This window comes from Notamacropus eugenii, chromosome X (assembly GCF_028372415.1).
Source record: "Notamacropus eugenii isolate mMacEug1 chromosome X, mMacEug1.pri_v2, whole genome shotgun sequence".
NCBI classification, from domain to species: Eukaryota; Metazoa; Chordata; class Mammalia; order Diprotodontia; family Macropodidae; genus Notamacropus; species Notamacropus eugenii.
In genome coordinates, this window is record NC_092879.1 from 51,733,912 (window position 1) to 51,756,671 (window position 22,760).

Here is a 22,760-nt window from a genome sequence, read left to right on the forward strand (position 1 = left end):
CCCATTTTTATGATCTCTTGGGGATGCAGTCCAACAGCTCATATCTTAACTCCACCCAGGACAACCAGGTGATCAGAAAGCATTTCTCACATGGACACCATGCGCCAGGCATTGTGTTAGGTGCAGGACAGTTTCTGCCCTCAAGAACTTCTAGCAGCATACCCTATGTCACTTGTCCCTCAGAAATTCTATTTCTCTTCTACAGATTCTGTCAGCATTGGAAGGAGGGCACCAAGGACGGGGCAACAAAAAAGGAGGGTTAAAGAGAAATCAGACCAGAGGCCAGAAGGCTTAGGTTCTAATTCTAAGTCCATCACTGACCAACTGGGTGACTTTGGCCTACCCCTCTCTGGGCCTCTGGCAGATGAGGGGGCTGGATTGGGTGACCTTGGAAATCCTTTTTAGGGCTCCTGCTCAGGGATTCTGTGGGTTAACTGAATTGGTATTCAGGATTTGACCTGAGTTATCTTCCTGCCTCTGCACAGGAGGCTCCTGGAAATCTGACTGTGTTGGTAGCTTCAGCCTCTCCGTTCTCCCACCCCAATAGTCATCACTACCCCCAATCTCAGGCCGCTTGGATGGCCGTGGGAAACGTTTCCTCAACCTGACATCTGCCAGTCTGGCCCTGCCCCTTTGCAGAGCCAGGCAGTACTGGCCAACCAGCAAGTGAGATGCTACTGTGTGCCCTCTGGCCTGGACATGGAGTCCAGGTGAAAAAAAATTAACTAGAGAACATTTAACCCCCTGTGGCCCTGCCAGGGGTTTACTTTGTTCCCCCATTTACCGTAGAGGCAGGGATCACTTTCATTATGGTTTCCTGTTTTTAACATCACCTTTATTTTTGATCTAGTCCTCTCTGCCCAGAGAAGCATCCTTTATGACAGTGAATAAAAAAAGGGAAAAAAGACAAGTTAGCAAAGCTATCCCATACCTCAGCAGAGCTAGAGGATGATGTATACAGCATTGTACATCCATAGGCCCTCACATTTGCAGAGAAGGGCAAGAGGTGTACTAACTCCTCTCCAGGGCCAATGCCATTTTCAGAACCTTTTCTTCTTACCAATAGACATAAATATTTGTGGAAAATATCCCCACTTGGCTTTTGGTTGCTGCTGTTTCTTTTCCCAGAAAACCTGGCTCCCAGGCTCAACTCTTCTGCTAACTTAGCTCTGAGACCTTGGACCAGTCCCTTCCCATGTTGGCTCTTCAGCAGAGCTCCTAGCTCCAGATCTTCATCTCCAGATTGAGCTGCTAGCATCTGTGGCCTGAGGGGGTAGAGGGGAGTATTTTTTTTTTAATTTATTTATTTATTTAACTTTTAACATTCATTTTCACAGAATTTTTGGGCTCCAAATTTTCTCCCCCCTTGTCCCCTCCCCCCCACCCCAAAATACCAAGCATTCCAATTGCCCCCATCACCACTCTGTTCTCTCCTCCATCCTTCCTCTCTGCCCTTGTCTCCATCCTCTCCTCTGTCCTGTTGGGCCAAATAACTTTCTATACCCCTTTACCTGTATTTCTTATTTCCTAGTGGCAAGAACAGTACTCGACAGTTATTCCTAAAACTTTGAGTTGCAACTTCTTTTCCTCCCTCCCTCCCCACCCCCTCCCTTTGGAAGGCAAGCAATTCAATATAGGCCAAATCTGTTTAGTTTTGCAAATGACTTCCATAATAGTCGTGTTGTATAAGACTAACTATATTTCCCTCCATCCTATCCTGCCTCCAATTACTTCTGTTCTCTCTTTTGATCCTGTCCCTCCCCGTGAGTGTCGACCTCAAATTTCACCCTCCTCCCCATGCCCTCCCTTCCATCGTCCCCCCACCCTGTTTATCCCCTTATCCCCCACTTTCCTGTATTGTAAGATAGGTTATCATACCAAAATGAGTGTGCATTTTATTCCTTCCTTTAGTGGAATGTGATGAGAGTAAACTTCATGTTTTTCTCTCACCTCCTAGAGGGGAGTATTTTAAAGGGAAGGCATTGGAGTCTATCAGAAAAAAAGCATTCTAGGCTGGTAATTGGGAGACCTGGGTTCTGGACCCAGCTCCACTATGGGTGACCTTGAGTGAGGCCTCAGATCCAGCAGATGTGGCCTGGCCCCCCTCCCTCCTGGTGCCATTAGGAGACCCAGGCGAGGTGGTGGGGATGGAAGGCCACTGCAGGGAGGAATTGCCCAACCCAGAAATCCTATCTGAAAGGTGATCTTGAAGTTACTAACTTCCAGGCCTTTCTCCCTAGCCTTCAAATTCATTTTCACTTGTTTGACCTTAATATCAGTATACTAGTTTGTATTCTGTCTCTCCTACCAGCCATGATTGTGACCAATTCAGCAATAGTCTCTTAAGGGATGTGGCTCTTATGTGAGCCCATGTCCCAGGTGCTGGGCTGATAAAGATTGAGACTGCCAGTTCCTCTACTCCCCAACCTTCAGGGCTGCCCCACTTCCTAGCTGCCAGAGTGCACACCCTCGATTCCAGGATTCTGGCTGCTTCACAGCCTGTATGCCAGAGGAGGGGTGCTTGACCTTGCTTGTGTCCTGGGCTCCTTAGGTGGTCAGCCTGGTGAAGTTTGTCAAGGGCTCCCAGAGGAATTGTGTTTGTGAACATATAAAATGCACAGAGATAAAAATAATGAGTTCCCCACCCCTGGTTCTGAAGCTCTAGGCTTTCTCATCTCGCAGTACTCCCCAACCCCATTCTCAGATGCCTTTGCTGGTATTGTCCTCCAGTGTGGACTGGACACCCAGGCTCATGATGCTTTAGGAAAGTCCCGCCTTCCTTCCTGACCCAGCTCAGGTACCATTTTGTCCAGGAAGCCTTCGCCTCCTGAGTTCTCATGACATTTGGCCCAGAGCTTCCTTTTGTGCCTCAGTTATTTCTCGGTGTGTCTTTTCTACAAGAGTTGTAAATTCCTTGAGAGTGGGACCTGTGCTATGTTCTGAGGTGTCAAAGTGTAGGAAAGGGTTGGACTTGGGAGTTCTAAGAAACCCAGGTTCACATTCTGGCTCTGCTTCTTCTGGGTTCTGTAGCCAATCATTTCACCGCTCCCTCAATTTCCTCCTCTGTAAAATAGGGGTAATGATGTCTGTACTACCTCAGTTTCACCCTCTGTAAAGTGGGGGTAATAACACGTGCATTACCTCCTTAACAGAGCTCTTATGGGCAAAGTACTTTCTAAGCCATACCTGCACGCCAAAGGATTTCAGGCAGCCCCCGAAAAATGTAGAGGACATTTTCATTTACGTTTTTCTCAGGTGCCTCGAAATCCTTTGGTGGGCCATGGATTGTGCAAACCTGTCCTAACCATTAGAGTGCCAGAGAACACAGTTCTTCTGTTATGATAGCTTGTATGCCCAGAGTCCAGCCTGGTCAACTCCACAGGTACCTAATAATCCTCTTAAAGTCAGCTAGCACTTATAAAGCACCTATTGTGTGCCAGCCTCTATATTGAGGTACAGGAGATACAAAGACAGAAAACTGGGCCCTACCCTCTGGGAGCTGCCATTTTTTGGGAGAATGGAACACATTCAAAGGTCAAGAAATCCATAGTGGGAGGAAACCCCGGCACTGAGCCTTGTGCAGAGAAGAAGGGAGTGCATTCTAGCTAAGTGTTGGGGGGTACACATCCACAGAGATAGACTCTCCTTCTATGAGGAAGGGCGAGTATCCATATGACCGCAGACACTTACTTGCTGTGTGACCCTGGGCAAATCACTTCACCACTGTCTGCCTCAGTTTCCTCATCTGTAAAATGGGGGTGATGATAATAGCACCTACCTTCCAGGGTTGTTGTGAGGATCAAATGAGATAATATTTGTAAAGGCTTAGCACAGTGCCTGGTACATAGTAGATGCTTAATGCTTGTGTCGTCGTCGTTGTCCTATTCTACCCCACCCCCTTGATTCTGTAAGCAGGCCAGTGTGACGGAAGTTAAGAATCCCTTAAAGGTAAGGAATGTGAAACAAAGTGGGAAAGATAGGTTGTTATGGAACTACGAAGAGCTTTAAATTCCAGGCAGAGTTTTGTATTCTAATCCTAGAGGCAACAGGGAGCCACTGAAGATCCCTGAGCAGGGGAGCGACATGCACAATGTTTGTTGAACTGGTTGGAGTTGAATGGTACTCCTCCACGGGATGAAGTGTCCTTTGCCAGCTAGCCTGACTATAGGCATGTCTCTCCCTTTCCCTCTATAGTGGAGGAAACATCATGGGGATTCCCACGAGTCCAGCAAGAAAGCCTGCAAGGCCTCAAGCAAAGAGCACAGCAGCATACGGATCAAGCACAAGAGACAGAAGTCTGCCAAATCCCAGTCCCAATTGACAGGATTCCGAAGAGGAGACAGACATGAGGAAGGTAGGCCTTGCCTTTGGCATCTCTCTACTTCCCACCCTGAAGGAAGCTAGGTCTCCAAGTCAGGAATGCTACAGCTGTCCTAGAGAGTCATGGGAGTTGAGTATGGGGACCCAGGTTCTAGCCCTGGCCCTATTTGTTTTGCACCCTCTGCCAGCCTCAGTTTCCTTGTGGGTAAAAATGAGATTAAAATGGTGCTCGCCTTTTGTGCTTTAATGGGAGTGCGTTGGTATTGCATTTCCATCACAACCATTGTTATTATTCATACTCTTTTATTTTGAGGCTTAGACTCTGTGGACATTCTTCTTATGTCTTCCCTTCTCTTCAAATGATTTCCCCAACCCTCCCTACAGGCTATTTGGAGAAGAAAGCCAAGAATAATTTTCGAGACTTCATCCCTGTAGTATTGAGCAGCCGGACCCGCAGCCAGTCTGGTGAGTGTCTCTCTTGGCAGCTGGGGGTTGGGGGTCGGGGTGGCCACCAGCAGCCTGGGCCTGAAGGTTGCTCCAGGGCATTTGCCATCCCTCTGGGACACACAAACTCTGAGCATACTTGATGCCTTTAGACCTTCAAACATGTCACCCCCATGGGCGGGCTTGCAGATGACTGTAACCCTTTTTTGAACTCAACTCTGGGCCCTGGTGATACCGTGCTGATTCATGTCCTTGTTGGGTCACTTAAACTCAATGGGTTTCAGCCTTTGGCAAATGGGACAGATTGGTAGATCGAGTCATTGTCAAAAGTCGGAAGGCCCCTAGAAGTTCTCTAGAGTCCTTCCAGTTTGTGGTGGTCCACCCACATTTGCAAATGCTAATTTTTCCTTACTTCTCCCATTCCCACCTTCTCCCAAAGTCAAAATCACCTGCTTGTTTATTATTATTACCCTTAATAAGGGGGTGAATATTGTTAATATTGATGGTACTTGGATGGATCTAATTTCTGTAAGGTTTACAAGTCTACCCTCCCATTTGACATCTGAGGAGAAGGGACTTGCCCAGGTCACCCAGCCAGTATGAACTCCTCAGAGATGGGATTTGAGGCTGGGTCTTCTGAATTCCAAGTTGAGTGCCAAAGCATGGTGGGTGGCCTTTTGCCCCTGCCCCTGAGGGTGACGTCTAGTCTGAAATGACTAAGGGGGTCCCTGAGCCCTGCTTCTTCGCGGAGGGCCCTACTTTCTTACCCCAGGCGTATTCTGTCTGCAGGGAGCCTTTGCAGCACCTTCACCATGACAGCTGAGTGTGAGCTGGGCAGCCCGGAAGTGTTCCCCATGCTGGGAGAACGCCAAGTAGAAGTGGGGCTGGGCAGCAAACACCGCAAGCGAAAGGCCCACCACTCCTCCCAGCATGTGAGCCGCCGCTCACGGGGGGACCGCTCCCTGGAAGATCGGGCCAGCCGGCACCTGCGCAGGGCCCGAGAGCTGCCCTGGAAGATGGAGTCCCCACGGCAGCCATGGGACACTGAGGATGAGGAGGAAGATGAAGATGAGGACGAGGGGGAAGGCCACGTGAAGAGGAAAAAGAGGAGACGGCAGAAAAACCGCAAATATCACACTGGGGAGTACTTAACAGAGCGCGAAGAGCAGGCTCACAGGTCTCTGTGCCACCAGCGGCGCAAGGCCCGTGCAGGTATGATCAGCTGTGGGGGGAGCGGGTCACCAAGCATTAGGAGCTTTTGCTGCTTGCTACTGAGGAGCCACGAGGGAACCTAGATTGAAATATGACCAGGCTAACCCAGGCCTTCCCTCACCCTCATTTCAGAGATGAGGAAACTGAGGCACTTAAGAGGGGACATGATTTGCCCAGAGCGTTAAATCATAGAGCTAGGACTTGAACCCGTGTTCTCTTACTCTGAATCCAAGGCTCTTTCCATTGTATTATGCCATCTTCCCACATATACCTGAGAGGCAGCAAGGTGCCTTAGAAGGAGCACTGCCTTTGGGGTCATCGGACCTGGGTTCTTGTCCCAGTTCTAGCACTTACTAGCTGTGTGACCTTGGGCAAGTCCCTTCCCCTCTCTGGGGCTCAGCTCCATCGTCCATAGTATGAGGTGGTTGGACCAGGTGGTCTCTAAGGACCTTTCTGCCTCCTAATTCCCCAAATGCTAGGATCCTTTGAAAGTTCAGGAGTCTGGCCTGGGGTCATGGCTGTGGTCTCTCCCTCTGCTGGGCTGAGGACAAGGATGTCCTACAGAATCATAGATATTTAACTAGAAGTTACCTCAAAGCCACTGAGTTCAATCCCTTCATCTGACAGAAGAGGAAACTGAGGCCCAGAGAGGCAGTTCCATTCATATTTGAAAGCCAGGTCCCCTGACTCCAAAGTCTCTGCTGTTTCCACCATACCACAGGACCTCCTGATGTAGAGGTCCTAATGACCTCTACTTTCCCAGAACAGTGGAGAGTACCTTTTGAGTGTATATCTCCTGGAGGGAGGGGCAGCCACGAGATAGCATATAACTAGAGTCATGGGCAAATCCTGGGACAGACAGACAGACAGACAGACTGACGGAGCAGATCTCCCAGAAGACTGGCCCCCCAGAAAGGTGTCTATTGGAGGAGGGCCCAAGCAGCAAGGTGAGGCATCAGTCATGGCTGACCCCAGAGTGGGCCTCTCACCCACCTCTTACAGGCAAGATGTGCCCTTGGACAAAAGCTGGTTCCTCTGATTTCTGTACAGGGTACATAATGATTTTCAGAAAGACTAACTTAATTAGCACATGGTTCATTAGGTGGCTGGGCTTTCTTAATACCCTGGCTCTCCCTCCTCCCACCTTCCCACCCTCCCTGAGTGGCTTTCCCAGGGAGTTAATCTGTTAAACAAACACTTAGGTGAGCTGGAGAGAATGCCTCCTTCAGGGGTCCTTTTGAAATTCGAGTCTTCCATCTTTGCTTTCTGATTGGGAGTCTGGGAAGGAAATTGAGGTTCTTTTCAAGCAGAAATAGACTTCGATTGCAAGTCAAGTCCCTAAAGCTTGAACTTCAAGTAAAGCCAGAAGGGCCACACAGAGGACAAGTGAGCTTTGGAGAAGAGGTGTAAGGCTAGTGGTCTTGGAGTGGCCAGCTCGAGACAAGGAGGTAGCAGAAAAAATGAATAGAGAGAGATGGCTTTCCTCAGATGACCCAGACCTCCATGTGGCCTCCCCACAGTCACAAGGAGCGAGGCCTGGGTGACAGCGTGCTCCTTCTCCTGGGAGAGTGATCACTGGGTTTTCTTTTTCTTTTTTTTTCTTTTTTTAAATTCCATTTATTTTCAATGTTCCATAATCACTACCATGTAACTTAGATTTTTTTTCCCTCCCTCCCTCTTCTTTCCCCCTCCTTTCCTCCTTCCTCCCCAAGACGGCATACAATCTTATGTAGGTTCTACACATACATTCCTATTAAATACATTTTCATCATAGTCATGTTGTATAGAACAATTAAAATGAATGGGAGAAATCATATAACAAACCAAAACCTAATACAAAAGAAAATGATCTGCTACATTCTGTGATCCAATTCCATAGTTCTTTCTCTGGATATGGAAGGCATTTTGCCTTGAAAGACCACTGGGGATTTTTTAAGTCCTTGCATTGGAATGAAGTTCTAAATCTACCAGAAAAAAATCCTCTCACACTGTGGTTGTTGCTGTGTACAGAGTTCTCCTGGTTCTGCTCCTTTCCCTCGGCATCAGATCATACAAGTCTTTCTAGGCCTGTCTGAAGTCTTCCTGTTCATCATTTATTATAGCACAATAGTATTCCATTACGTTGATATACAACAATTTAATTCAGCCATTCCCCAATGGATGGGCATCCCTTTAATTTCTAGTTTGTGGCCACCACAAAGAGAGCTGCTATAAATATTTTTTGTACATGTGGGACCCTTTCCCATTTTTATGCTGTCTTGGGGATACAGTCCTAGAAGCTGTAGGATCAGCTCACAGCTCCACCAACAATGAATTAGCGTTCCAACTCTCCCACATCTTCTCCAGCATTTATCACCTTCCTGTTTTGTCGTGTTAGCCAATCTGATAGGTGTGATGTGGTACCTCAGAGTTGTTCTGATTTGCATCTCTCTAATCAATAGTGATTTAGAGCATTTTTTCATACGACTATAGATAGCTTTAATTTCTTCCTCTGAAAACTGCCTGTTCCTATCCTTTGACCATTTATCAATTGGGGAATGACTTGTATTCTTGTACATTTGACTCAGTTCTCTATATATTTTAGAAATGAGGCCTTTATCACAGACACTAGCTACAAAAAATCTTTCCCAGTTTTCTGTTTCCCTCCTAATCTTGGTTGTATTGGGTTTGGCTGTGCAAAAACTTTTCAATTTAATGTAATCAAAATTATCCACTTTGCACTTCATAATACTTTCTGTCTCTTGTTTAGTCAAAAATTCTTCCTTTCTCCATAAATCTGATAAATACACTGTTCCTTGCTCCACTCATTTGTTTATAGTATCAATCTTTATACCTTGATCATGTACCCATTTGGACTTTATTCTTGTGTATGGTGTCAGGCATTGGTCTATGCCCAGTTTCTTCCACACTGTTACCCAGTTTTCTCAGCAATTTTTGTCAAGCAGTGAATTCTTATCCCAGAAGCTGGGATCCTTGGGTTTATCAAACAGTAGATTGCTATATTCATTGCCTACTGTGTCTTGAGTACTTAACATATTTCACTTGTCTACCCTTCTCTTTCTTAGCCAGTACTAAGTGGTTTTGATAATTGCTGCTTTATAATACAGTCTGAGATCTGGTAGGGCTAGGCCACCTTAGGGAAGGCATTTCTTTTCATTAGTTACCTTGATATTCTGGGCCTTTTGTTCTTCCAGGTAAATTTTGATACTGTTTTTTCTAGCTCTAGAAAATAATTATGTGCTAGTCTGATTGGTATGGCACTAAGTAAGTAAATTAATTTAGGGAAAATTGTCATTTTTATTATATTGGCTCGGCCTACCCACCAGCAACTGATGATTTTCCACTTACATAGATCTGACTTTATTTGTGTGAAAAGTGTCTTGTAATTGTGTTTATATAGTCCCTGGATTTGTTTTGGCAGGTAGACTCCCAGATATTTTATAGTGTCTATCCTAGCTTTAAATGAGATTTCTCTTTCTATCTGTTGCTTTTGGGCTTTGTTAGTAATATGTAGAAATGCAGAAGATTTGTGTGGGTTTATTTTGTAACCTGCAACTTTGCCAAAGTTGTTTATTATTTCAAGTAGTTTTTTACTTGACTCTCTGGGATGATCACTAGGTTTTCAAACGAAAGGCTGGTGAGGGCTAATCAAGTGTGGTTTTAGAACTAGAAGGGACCATAGAGGTCATTCAGTCCTTCCTCCCCCCATTTTACAGAAAAGGAAACTGAGGTAAAGTGACTTACCTATAGTCACACATAAAATTCTATATCTAAACTTGTAAGGGACCATAGAGGCCATCAAGTTCAACTCTCCTCATTTTACAGATGAGAAAACTGAGGCAGACAGAGGTTAAGTGATTTGCCCATGGTCATGAGGCTAGTATGTGAGGCAGGTTTCAAACCCATTGATTCCTGATTCCTACTCTAGTATTTTGTGCTCTTCACTGCACTTGCCTCTAAAGAGGACCCCACATTCAAAGGCCTGGCCAGACCCAGTTCTTACCTCTGCTACTGCATTAGCAGCGTGATCTTGGACAAATCCCTGCCCCTCCTGGGCCCCTGCCTCACCTTTCAGAGAAGGGCTTGGTTTATATGCCTTCCAGTTCAGTAAATCTGAAATCTCCTGAGTCCTTTATGCCAGGGTACCCCTTCCCACCCAGCTTCGTGCCCTCAGTTCCTGTGGCAAATGTTTCATGATTTACTCATCTCTAGCTGTTCTTTAGCATCTCCTGTCTCTACCAGCTTGAACTCATGGACCACCTATTGGGGTGGTGAGAAGAGAGAGGAAGATGGGGGAGGTGAACCCTGGTTCCTCTGACTCTCAGTGACTCATGTCCGCTTGCCATTGGCCCACACTGCCTTCTGATTTTTAGAGTATTTATATGGAGCTAGGTATATGCTTGGAATTTTCAGTGTCATTAGGCTGTGATCTTTGATCTTCTCCAGGGAGGGAGTTCAAAGCTGTCCTCCCAGGCTACCAGACTGGTCATCTATTGACTGGGGATGAGTATTTGATAGCCTGGGGTCTCCTAGTTACTTTGGGTGTCCAGGCCAGAGACAGAGCCTTGTTTGCTTTATCTGGTCTTCCCTGCAGTGGAGGGAGGTGGAGCTTAGCCAAGTCTAGGAAGCTCTGACTGGTATGTAGTGGATAACTTCCTGTGTGCATAGCCCCGCCCATCCTGTCAGAGATCAGAAGAAATGCAAATAGTCTGTTCAGAGTTCAAGTCGCATGTGGTCACAGGGTAAGCGAAGGGAGCCAAGGAAGAACACGATATTCCTGGCTGGGGATTTGTTTGAGATATCTGTCATCTCTTACTGAATCTAGTACATTTAGCACAATTTATGTGACCTTGCCATATTTGGGGCAGGGGTGGGGCAAAATACTGTTAAATTCTCTTCTCCCTCCAAAAAGAGTTCTGGGGTCAATGATTAGGAGCAATTAACAGGAGAAGGGAAATAGCCCTCCTGGGCCAAGAAAACTGGGAATGCTCAGTCCTTGGGAGTAGTAGGGGTGCTGTGTGGGGCTAAACACAAAGTCCCCAAAGACGGGAGCTAGAAAGGTGGCTGGGCTACAGATCCTAAGAAGGAAGGCAATTGCCATTGTGAGATAATAATAATAATGGGCAGCTAGGTGGTGCTGCACTGCACAGAGTGCCCAGTCAGGACTCATCGTCCTGAGTTCAAATCCAGCCTTAGACACTTCCTAGCTGTGTGACCCTGGACAAGTCACTTAGTCCTGTTTGCCTCAGTTTCCTCATCTGTAAAATGGGCTGGAGAAGGAAATGGCAAACCACTCCAGGATCTCTGCCAAGAAAACCCCAAATGGGGTCATGGAGAGTTGGACATAACTGAACACAACAGAACAAAATTATAATTATATAATATACGTTATAATTGTATAATATAATAGCATGATATAGCATGATATAATGATATAACATAATGTAAAATATAATACAACATAATATATATGACATAATATATAACACAATGTAATAAAATATAAGATATATATAATACAATGTAATATAATATAACATATAACACAACATAATGTAATATAATGTACAACATAATATAATATATAACACAACATAATATAACATAAAATAATATAATATGATATAATTAGTGATGGCAATAATAGCTTTAAGGTTTGCAGAGCACTTTCCATGTATTACTTCATTTGATCCTGACTACAACTTGGTGAGGTAGGTGCTATTATTGCCCCCATTTCACGGACAAGGAAACTAAGGCTGAGAGAGGTCATAATTTGCCCAGGGGCATATAGCTAGTCCATGTCTAAGGCAGGATTCCTAACTCTAGTTACCAACCTGGAGGTTGTGGGGCCTGCTGCGTTGGGCTTCCTCCCCTTACCCATTTCTTCACTTCCTTATCTGAGGCTTTGACCACCTTTACTGCAGCCTATGGCTCCAGTCAGGGCCCTCTAGGTACTTGGGATTGCACCTTTTTATTTGGTAAAAAGGGTTGTCATCATTTTTTTTTAACATTCAACATAACATTTTAACATTCATTTCCCCCCAACCTCTCAGATCAAATTCAATTTGGTTTGATCCAATCCAGCAAGCCATTATTAAGTGCCTACTATGTGCCAGGCACTGCAAATATAAGGTCACAAATGAAACTGGCCTCTTTCTCCTGGAGGAATGTGCCATGGAAATAAGTAAGTCATTCAAAATTAATACAGATCGGGGGTGGCTAGGTGGCGCAGTGAATGGAGCACAGGCCCTAGAGTCAGTAGGACCTAAGTTCAAATGTGACCTCACACATTTACCACTTACTAGCTATGTGCAATTACCTTGCCTCCCCTCTCCAATGAAAGAAAAACAAATACAGATATCTTCAAGCCAGAGCACTTAGTCTTCTTGCTCTTCTATAGTCTGTGCCCTCACCCTCACCTTGCCAGCCACGTCTCATTCATTTCAGACTGCACGTGCAGGTCTTGAACATCATTCCTCCCCCCATCCCTTTTCCACTGTGTAGCAGATACTACCATTCCCTTGTCTTCCTTGTTTAAACATGTCCTTCACAGGGCTCTGTCCTCCTCCCTCAACCCAGACTTTGGCAAGGCATCTTGTTGTACCAGACAGAGCCCCGAGTCTAGAACCAGGATTTGGGTGTGACTCTTAGCTCTGATGAGCCTTGCCTGTGTGATCTTGGGCAAGCCCTTTCTTTTCTCTGAACCTCAGTTTCCCCAACTAGAAAATGGAGTGATGTGGATGACCCCTGAGCTCTGTAGTGAGGCTCCTGTGAGCCTGGGTCCATTCTAGCTCTAGACCCTATGATACTGTGGTTTGTTTTGTTCATTTCAGAAGCTTTTGTTGAGTGCCTACTGTGTGCCAGGCACTGTGTTAAGGGTTGGGGATGCCAAGAGAAAACCGGCTTTAGGGAGCTAGAGATCAATCACTTGATGCAGAAGCACATATTAAATGTCCGTGTTGTACCAGGCGCTGCCCTGACACAAGGATAACAAAGTATGGTATGTCTCCCTGCACACGAGGGCAGTGATTGGGCCCACAGTGTGTCCAGCCCTGTGATGCCACCAGGCACCGTATAATGGGCCTTTGCTGTATTCTGAACAGAGAAGGCTTTGCTCAGCTCACAGCAGTCAGAGCCATAGGCTTTGATGAGCATACAGAAACGTCATCCTTGACTGTGTTAAGGGGAGCCTGGTGTGGGATCTGAGAAAGCAGGCAGCTGGACTCTGGAGGCCTCCTGGACTTGGGAATCACCCCTGTTTTCAGAGTTCCCCAGGATGCTCCCAGAATCCTGAGAACCCTCAGATGCTAGACTTGGAAGTCCAGCAAAACCTCAGTTGGGATCCTGGCTCCAACACTTGGAGTTATGTGACTCTATGCCTTATACTTTCCTACTCTGCAAAATGGACCTGATAATGCTTGCCCTATCTCCCAGGATGGTAGTGAGGAGAGAAGAGTACTTTGAAATGCTTAGTATACTAGGACAGCGAGGGCAAGGAACTCCCCACCCTCATTCTGCTAACATTTATCAAGTACCTCAGTTCACCAAGGCCATATGCCAGAGGTCAGCTCCTGGCCTCCCAGAGGGTCTACGCTGCTGGAGGAATAGAATTCCAGATAAGTATAATACATGAGAAATGAGATGAGGCAAAGGAGATACCCTGACCCTAGAGCTCTTGGTAACCCTTCTGAGGAGGGAGAAAATCCTTTTAGTAGAATTTAAGCTTCCTGAGGGCAGGGTCTTTTTCTGTTTTTGTCTTGATGTTGATGTGCCCCTGGTTGGCCTGTGGGAAATGCTGGGTGGAGTTCAGTAGGGAGAGCTGGTGGGGAGGGGAGGGAGAACAGGGAGATGGAGGGAATTCCAGGCTTTAGCAACCACCATACATGGGGGTGGAGAGTATTCCGGTGGGACCCAACCCCAGAATGTGTGAAGCAGGAGTGTTAGGAAATAAAGCAGGAGGGGTGGATTCAAGGAAGACAGGGAGTCTCAGGTACTAGTTATGTGACCTTGACAAATCACCTATCTCCTTGGGCCTCTGTTTCCTCTTCTGTAAAATGGGGGTAATAGGAGAACCTACCTCCCAGGGTTATCATGAAGCTCAGTGACATGACTGACATATGCATATATATAATAACCTTATGTATAATACATATAATAAGCTCATATTTTTTATATATATACATATGTATAGCATACATATATAAATGAATACAAATAACCTCACAGAGTTATGTAAATACCAGCTCTTCTGATTCTGTGTGTTTTACCTTGTGGAAGTGTCCTGGAGCAGGGGAGAGGTCTAGGCAGGTGGCCATGTTTTCCTCCTGGGATGGTGGGGATCCAGGCTGATGGGAACAGAAGAGTAAATTGACCCCTTTCTGTTAGTCTCTAATACTGGAAAGCGCATCCTGAATATTTGGTGAACTTATTGCTGGGATCATAAGGTTTGATCTAGAAGGACCTTACAAACTGTGCTTCATTTTATAGATGAGGAAACTGAGCCTCTGAGGCACATTCCAAGCCCAAGGTGATTCACTTTGCTGTGGGATGATTTACTTTGCTGTGGGATGGAGATTGGGAATGATTTGCCACTCCTACCAGCAGAGACCTTGGAGCTGACCTCCTTAACCTCTCCGATTGGTCTGGCCTTGTGGGCTGCCCCCTAGTGGCTGGGACTGAAGATGTCCCCTGCTGGAGATAGGGGCTAGTGTGATGAAAATGCTCCCTGCTCATTCCTTCCCCCACCACTGAGAATACTGACTCCCATCTCTCTAGCACTTGAATGGTACAGAACCCTTTGCTCACAGGGATCACACTTATTGTCACCATTTCAAAGAAGTAGGAAGGCTCCAGGAAGACCTAGCAGGGAATCAACAAGCAAAGTAGAAGAGGGAGGGCATTTTAGGCATAAGGCACAGCCTGGGCAAAAGCCTGGAGGCCAGGCTTTTGTGGCTACTCCAGGGATGTGCCTTGAAATCCAAACCCTTCTCTCACCTTATGGGTGTCCTATAGCAGGCAGGTGGAGGAGCCTGGGAGCATGTGGAGGGGATCCCCCTGAACTCTTTCCCTTCTCCTCTCCCCATCAGATTCCAAGTCTCGGAAGCAGAAGGGATCATCGTCCCAAGGCTCTGAGATCCACCTGAAGGCCAAGCACTCGACATCTTCCTGTGGCTCTGGAGACATCCCAGTTTTTCCCAATGGCTTTCTGGAAAGTCACATGGACAAGGTCACCCCTCTGAGCAACCTGGACAAGCCATCGGGCAAGCGCAAGTGTAAGACCAAGCATCTGGCTGGCCCCACAGAGGATGGCAAGGTATGGGATGGTGGGTGAGGAAGGAGCCAGTACTGGTAGGCGACTGGGGACAGTAATGCAGACTTCTTTTGTGATGGGGCCTGGAAAGAGCCCTGGATTCCAATGTGGGCTCTGCTATTGACTTGCTGTGTGACCTTCGGCTAGTCCCTCTCCCTGGGCCTCATTTTCCTCCTCTGTATAAAGGAAGGGGTTTGGACTAGAAGGTGTGAACTTATTGTGTCCTCAAGCAAGACCCATTCCCTCTTTGGGCCTCAGTTTCTTCATCCCCAAAGTAAAAAGGTTGGTTTGGATTTTTTCTTTCTTTTTTAATTATTATTTTGTTTTCAGTGTTCTACAATCACTTCCATGTATCTTAGATTTTTTTCCCCTCCCTTCCCCTCTACCTCCCCATGCCCTCCCTGAGACAGCATGCAGTTTTATGTAGGTTCTATACATACATTCCTATTAAATACATTTTCACCTTAGTCATGTTGCATAGAAGAATTAAAATGAATGGGAGAAATCATAAAACAAAACAAAACATAATACAAAAGAAAATGGTCTGCTTCATTATGCAATCAAATTCCATAGTTCTTTCTCTGGATGTGGAAGGCGTTTTGCCTCAAAAGTCCATTGGGAATTATTTAAGTCCTTGCATTGCAATGAAGTACTAAGTCTGCCAGAAAAAGTCCTCACACACTGTGGTTGTTGCTGCGTACAAAGTTCTCCTGGTTCTGCTCCTTTCACTCAGCATCAGTTCATATAAGTCTTTCCAGGTCTTTCTGAAGTCTTCCTGTTCATCATTTCTTATAGCACAATAGTATTCCATTACATTCATATACCACAACTTGTTCAGCTATTCCCCAAAGGATGGGCATTCCCTTGATTTCCAGTTTTTGGCCACTACAAAGAGAGCTGCTATAAATATTTTTGTACTTGTGGGACCCTTTCCCATTTTTATGATCTGTTTGGGATACAGTCCTAGAAGCAGTATTGCTGGGTCAAAGGGTATGCACATTTTTGTAGCCCTTTGGGCATAGTTTCAATTGCTCTCCAGAATGGTTGGATCAGTTCACAGCTCCACCAACAATGAATTAGTGTTCCAACTCTCCCACATCTTCCCCAGCATTTATCACCTTCCTGTTTTGTCGTGTTAGCCAATCTGATAGGTGTAATGTGGTACCTCAGTTGTTTTGATTTGCATCTCTCTAATCAATAGTGATTTAGGGCATTTTTTCATACGACTATAGATAGCTTTAATTTCTTCCTCTGAAAACTGCCTGTTCCTATCCTTTGACCATTTATCAATTGGGGAATGACTTGTATTCTTGTACATTTGACTCAGTTCTCTATATATTTTAGAAATGAGGCCTTTATCACAGACACTAGCTACAAAAAATCTTTCCCAGTTTTCTGTTTCCCTCCTAATCTTGGTTGTATTGGGTTTGGCAGTGCAAAAACTTTTCAATTTAATGTAATCAAAATTATCCACTTTGCACTTCATAATACTTTCTGTCTCTTGTTTAGTCAAAAATTCTTCCTTTCTCCATAAATCTGATAAATACACTGTTCCTTGCTCCACTCATTTGTTTATAATATCAATCTTTATACCTTGATCATGTACCCATTTGGACTTTATTCTTGTGTATGGTGTCAGGCATTGGTCTATGCCTCGTCTCCACTGTTATTGGATTTTTTCTGAGGTTATTTCCAGCTTGGAATCTGTCACCCTATGATTCTCTGTAGTCTTGGCTATAGTAATGAGTGGTAGATATGGGGATGGGCACTGGGGTTTGAGTCCTAGCTCATCTGGCCTTCCCTCTCCTGAACCTCTGCAGCTAGGTGGCCAAATGGTTATGTAATGCCCAGACCTGGAGTCAGACCCTAAGCTTAAGACACTTATTAGCTGTGTGACCCTGGGCAAGTCACTTAATCTCTGCCTGCTTTTGTTCAACTGTAAAACGAAAGTCATAACAGCATCTGTAGCCTTGGGTTGTTGTGAGGATCAGATGAGATAATAATTGTAAAGAGCTTATAAGGCTCCTTGCCTGACTCGGACTAAGTGCCACCTAAATGTTAGCTATTATTATTATCATCATCTGTAAAATGTGGATGAATAACGTCCTCCCCCCATTTGAGTTCCTAGCCATTCCTTCTGGCTCAGGCTGCAGCTTGGGGGAGGTGGCTTCCTCCGCATTTCTTCCTTCCCTCTCTCCTCCACTGTCCTGAGACTGACTCCAGGGCAAGAAGGCCCTGACCAGAGTCCTGGTTGTGCCCTTCCATCTGGTCCCAACCTGTTATTTCTTTAGTGAAGAGAACTCCTGGGGAGGAAGAAACTTTCTCTACCTATGGGCAACTCCTAATCTTAGAGAATTCCTTGGGACAATGTCTTGCTCAGGGCCACAGAGCCAGGATCTGTCAGAGGCAGGATTTGAACCCAGGGCTTCCTGAGTCCAAGGCCAGCTCTGTAACCACTACACTCTGCTGCCTCTCACTATGATAGCACAAAGCTGGGGGAGGGGGGGCACTTGGTGTAGGCTGGAGAAGAGGGGCTGAGCCACCTATTAGACATGAGCAGTTCATGGCGGTAGATGGAATTCTGACTGGAGGAGGAAGCTGAATGGATAGACCTCAGCAGGGGTTCAAGAGAGATGGAGAGAATGGAGTCCTGTCTGCACTTGGCCTTACAGGGAGAGTTCAGGTGAGAAGGAGGTGGTTTGAGGGGCCACACCTCTCCCATCAGGGTTCGAATTTCAGACAGCCAGGCCACCCCATGTCCTCTCATTTTCCGTATAGGCTCCTCAAACAGGGGCCCAAATACTAGTGAAGACAGTGGCTCAGTTCCTACTCCACAGCCTGTTCTGAGTTCCTACCTGCCTCGGAGGTCCCAACTTTAGATCAGTGGTTCTCTTTGTGACCTTGGGCAGGTCATTCTCCCTTCCCCACCACCCCTGGACCTCAGTTTCTTTCCCTGAAAAATGACTGGTTTGGTTCGATGGCCTCTGCCTTCCCTTCCCAGCTCTGTGATCCCTAGAAAATTAGAAGGTAAGACTAGGTGACCACTAAAGTTCCTGCTGGCTCAGAGGAAGCCTGACTTATTCACCTAATGATACCCTGAATTATAGCACCCCAGTGTTATGTAGTCACTGAGCGCGAGAGCTAAGACTGAAACCCCAGTAGCCTCTGGGAATGCAGGAAGGTGGGGCTTTGTCTGGTGACAGTCTGACTTACCCAGAGCATCTAATGGTCCTAGAATGTAGAATATCAGAGCTGAGAGGAGCCTGAGTATAGTACGTTGTTTCTGGAAGGGGAGTTTAAAGATCATCGATACCTACTCCCTCATTTTACCAAGATGGGAAACTGAGACACAGAGAGGGGAAGGTGCTTGCCCACTGGGGCAAGGGTAAGTGGCCTGCCCCTTGTATGAAATGAATGCTAGCTCAGGAGGTGACCAAGCTAGAGTGTTGGGGCCTACAGCTGACCAATTTGATCCAGCTTTTTATCTTTGATTTCTAGGTGAAAGGGTCCTGGCACCAAGTGAAAATTGTGCCTCCAAAATCCCCATCACCAGCAAAGCCCACAGAATCCTGGACCCCCTTGAAGGTTCAGACAGGCTTGGAGGATTGTCCTGAGTCCCCTTCAGCTTGCCATATCCCCCCTGAAGCACGTCGACTTATTGTGAATAAAAATGCTGGAGAGACCCTCTTGCAGCGGGCTGCAAGACTGGGCTACAAGGTAATAAATTTGAGCAAGAAGAGTGTTTTCTCTCCTCACCCCTCCCCAATATCTCTTTTCTGATCAGCTCACTGTAATCCATAAACATTTTGGGAGTACTCACTATGTGCTATACTATAGCCTCACCACTTAATGACTTAGTACAGGGTCTGGCACACAGTAGATACGATATGGCCCCTGTTCTCAAGGTATGGACGATCTACTTAGGGTCATGAGTGAGTGCTGTAGATGCTGAGCAGAGAGGTTCGGACAGGCTTCTGAGAGGAGGCGGTATCTGAGCTAGGCCTTCAAAGAAAGGAGAAACTTAGCAACATCCATTTGGGGCACAGAGGTGGGAAGAGCTGAAGGAGAAGAGGGGTTGCTTTGGATGGAGTCCATCTTGGGTGAACTGGAGAGTGCTGTGAGAGAAGGCTGGCATGTGGTTGGGTAGGGCCTTCCTTAGGGGCAGTTGGTTTCACTCAGTAGGAGGCAGTGAGAGAGGGACAGTTGTGGACAGGACTCCAAGACTGCAAACCTGAGTGACTGGAAAGTTGGTGGTTCCCTCAACAGAAAGAAATAGTGAGAGTTTGGGGGTGGGGCAGATTGAGGGGAGAAGAGGCTGTCTTCAGAGTACAGATGCAGGATTCAGGCCTAGTCAGTTTCAGGAGCTCAGTTAGGCCAGGACTGATGAATCCAGTCAATTGTTATCTGTGTAGGAATGCTAATTGAGCCCATGGGAGCTGATGAGATCACCAAGAAAAATTGTAGGGAAAGAACACTGGGCCTGGGAAAACGCAGGGCCTTTAGGGATCCCCTCATTTAAGGCAAGGGAGGAAGAGGACAGCCAGCAGGGGATACACTATTCTCTTCTGTAACATTGCTTTTCCCTGGCACATCGGGCTACTTCTCAGCAAGAGCAGCATGATAGAATGGGGACGGATCGGCTTGACTGATTGCTTACCTGTCTCTGTGCAGGCAGCCAGCTGGGACAGTGAGTACTGGATGTGAAGTCAGGAAGACTGGAGTGGGAATCCAGCTTCAGACATTGGCTGTATGACCCTGGGCAAGTCACTTCACTGCTCAGCCTCAGTTTGCTCATCTGTAGAATGGGGATCATTATAATACCTTCCCGTAGAGCTGTCAGGAGGCTCAAATAAGATAATGTGTTTTAAAGGACTGAACAAACTTTCCAACCTATGGAAATGCTCACTATAATAATAATCTATTATTTGTAGTGGTTTTTATATTGTTGTTTCCTCCAATGAAATGGATGCTTCTTGAGGGTGGGAATTGGCACAGTGCCTGGCACAGAGTAGGCATGGAATCCATGCCTGCTGCTTGAATGATTGTTTAGTGTTCCAAACCTTCTCCCATGGTCCCTGTTCAGTCTGGCTGGCAAGAAAGGGCACAGTTAGATGCAGCAGAGGCTACAGTAGTGGAGATAGACTCTTGGATGCCCTGAGGGGTCCCAGGAGGGGAAAGTGCTTGGTGGCCTGGGGGTAGGGGCTGCTGTTATCTGGGAAATCTTGGTGGAGGAGGAGAGGCTCTGAATGGGCCTAGGCAGCTGCTTGTCAGAGTGGGTGCTCCCTATCACCACTTTCCAGGTGGGTCCCTGGAGCCCGTGGGGCATAGCCAGACTGACTTGGTGGGTAGGAAGCTAGGTGAGCCACAGCTGGTAGGTCTGGGAGCATTCCAGTGCTTCCGGGGTTTTCACCATCTCCTGGCTCCATCCAGGACTGGCTCTGGAAGGGCCTTTGGGTCTATTGTTTGAGGAGCCCAGCCAAGTTAATCATTAATGGGTAAATGATCCTCTTGGATTGTATTCAGAACAATTCAGCTCCAAAGGGGAAGGCCTGGAGGGCTGGTGCTCCCTACCTGCAATGCCAGCCGGGAAAATGGGTGGCCCAGAAAGCTCTGTCAGCAATGCCAGCAGACTCTGCAATGAGTCTTGGGATTTTTTTCCTTGTTCAGAACTTAGGACGGGCAGTTGTGATCTGTCTATCCCCAGACTTGGCTTTTGTCTGAGGCTGTGGTTGACTAGAAGGCCCTTTCTGTGATAGGGAGGTCAAAGTCGTGGCTTTCATCCTTTCTCTCCTCTCCATCACCGCCCCCCCCACCCCACCCCGTTACCTTTGCTCCTCTCTTACCCTCAGAGGGTGCCTCTCACGTGCCCTTGGTCACAAGGAGGGGCTGGTCAGAGTATGAATGACTCAGTGGGCCATCCTCAGTGTTGGGAAAAAAAAAATAACTTGGTATATATGTCTTATACTGTTCTCACTGGTGGGCAGGATAGACAACAGCAGGGGGTACAGGAGTAATAGAAAGAATGCTGAATTGGCCCAGTCCCAGCTTTGCTGCTTACTCTCTGCATGACCTTCTTCTCTCCTCAGCTTTCTTAAATGTAGAACAGGTATAATAACCCTTACGGGCCCTTCCAGAATTGTTGGTGGAAAGTGTTTGGTAAACCAGAAATCCTTAGAGCAATGTGACCTGTTATATTTTTATTCTAGAGTAGCTAGGGAACACAGATCTGGCCACAGTCACTCCCGTTTTCAGGGGCTCCCTGTTACCTCTGGGAAAAAATACAAACTCTTCTGACTAACAATGAAGACCCAAAGGACTTGGCTGTGTCCTCTTCATGTTGATGACACATTAGTCCCCCTCATGCACTTACTGTTTCCCCAGTGTCCTTCTCCAAGTCTTGGCATGGCCTGCCCCCATGCTTGGAATGTTCCCCTTCCTAGCTCCTCCAGGTTCCAAGAGGCCTTTCCTCATGCCCCACTTCATGTCCCCTCTCTCCCAATTAATGGGTATTTATTTTCCTTCTTTATTCTTGTGTCCCTAGCACCTAGTAGTAGTTTGGCACACAGTAAGTGCTTAATGAATTGAAGTCCTTATTGAGCACTGACTGTGTGTAGTGTGTGTGTGTGTGTGTGTGTGTGTGTGTGTGTGTGTGTGTGTGTGGCCTCAGAGTGACACAGCAGGGGTAGGTCATCGAGGGAATGGGGAACAGGCTAGTATCTGTCCCTGAGGACTCCTCTTCAGAGAAAGTTGAGACACTCCCCCCCCCCCCAAGATTTTCCCCTCCTTGCTGACATAACGGCACCCCCCACATCTGTCCTCCACAGGACGTGGTCATGTATTGTCTGAAGAAAGAAGGCGAGGATGTCAATCACCAGGACAATGCTGGCTACACTGCCCTCCACGAGGCCTGCGCTCGAGGCTGGACAGACATCCTCCGCATTCTACTGGAGCATGGGGCAAACGTCAACTGCAGTGCTCAGGATGGCACCAGGCTAGTAGGCCCTGTTCCCCTGCCCTCCTCTCCCCCCACAGCACATGTTCACTGTCTCCAAAGCACTCATCCCACCTCCACCTTGACAGAAGGGTAGCAGCAGCCACCAGGCAGACAGAATCAAACCCTAGGCTGTTTAACCCATAACTGCATCCCAAGGCAGAAGTTGGAGATGGAAGAATGTTTGTCATTGTGAACCCCCAGCTCCTCCCCCTGATGTCTGCAGAGCACCTACCACAAGAAACTTGGGCGTGAAACCCAGGGAGGCACTCCCAAACCTCTTGTTTTCCTTTGGAAGGCTGCAGCATGTCCAATCCTTTGATCCTGGAAAAAAAACTGAAAGCTGCAAATCTTGATTAAGCATTACTGTATACAGAGGCCCCTGCTACGAGGGAGGAGAGAAAGAGTTTAGATAAGACACATAGCCTCCCTTCAAGGAGCTCATAGTCTAGATTCAAGATAAGCCCCCACAGATGATCCTAA

General features: G+C 46.8%; 1 protein-coding gene across 5 annotated transcripts in view; it reads left to right on the forward strand.

Annotated features, from left to right (window-relative positions):
- The window catches only part of BCORL1 (BCL6 corepressor like 1), a 71,193-nt gene that overhangs the window by 34,088 nt on the left and 14,345 nt on the right, over window positions 1–22,760 (forward strand). For all 5 annotated transcript variants that reach the window (XM_072626325.1, XM_072626327.1, XM_072626326.1 and 2 more), the window contains 6 exons: window positions 4,195–4,354; window positions 4,705–4,785; window positions 5,554–5,976; window positions 15,063–15,289; window positions 18,785–19,003; window positions 22,111–22,277. In XM_072626325.1, coding sequence (XP_072482426.1) covers window positions 4,195–4,354; window positions 4,705–4,785; window positions 5,554–5,976; window positions 15,063–15,289; window positions 18,785–19,003; window positions 22,111–22,277 — 1,277 coding nt within the window. The remainder of the gene's footprint in view (window positions 1–4,194; window positions 4,355–4,704; window positions 4,786–5,553; window positions 5,977–15,062; window positions 15,290–18,784; window positions 19,004–22,110; window positions 22,278–22,760) is intronic.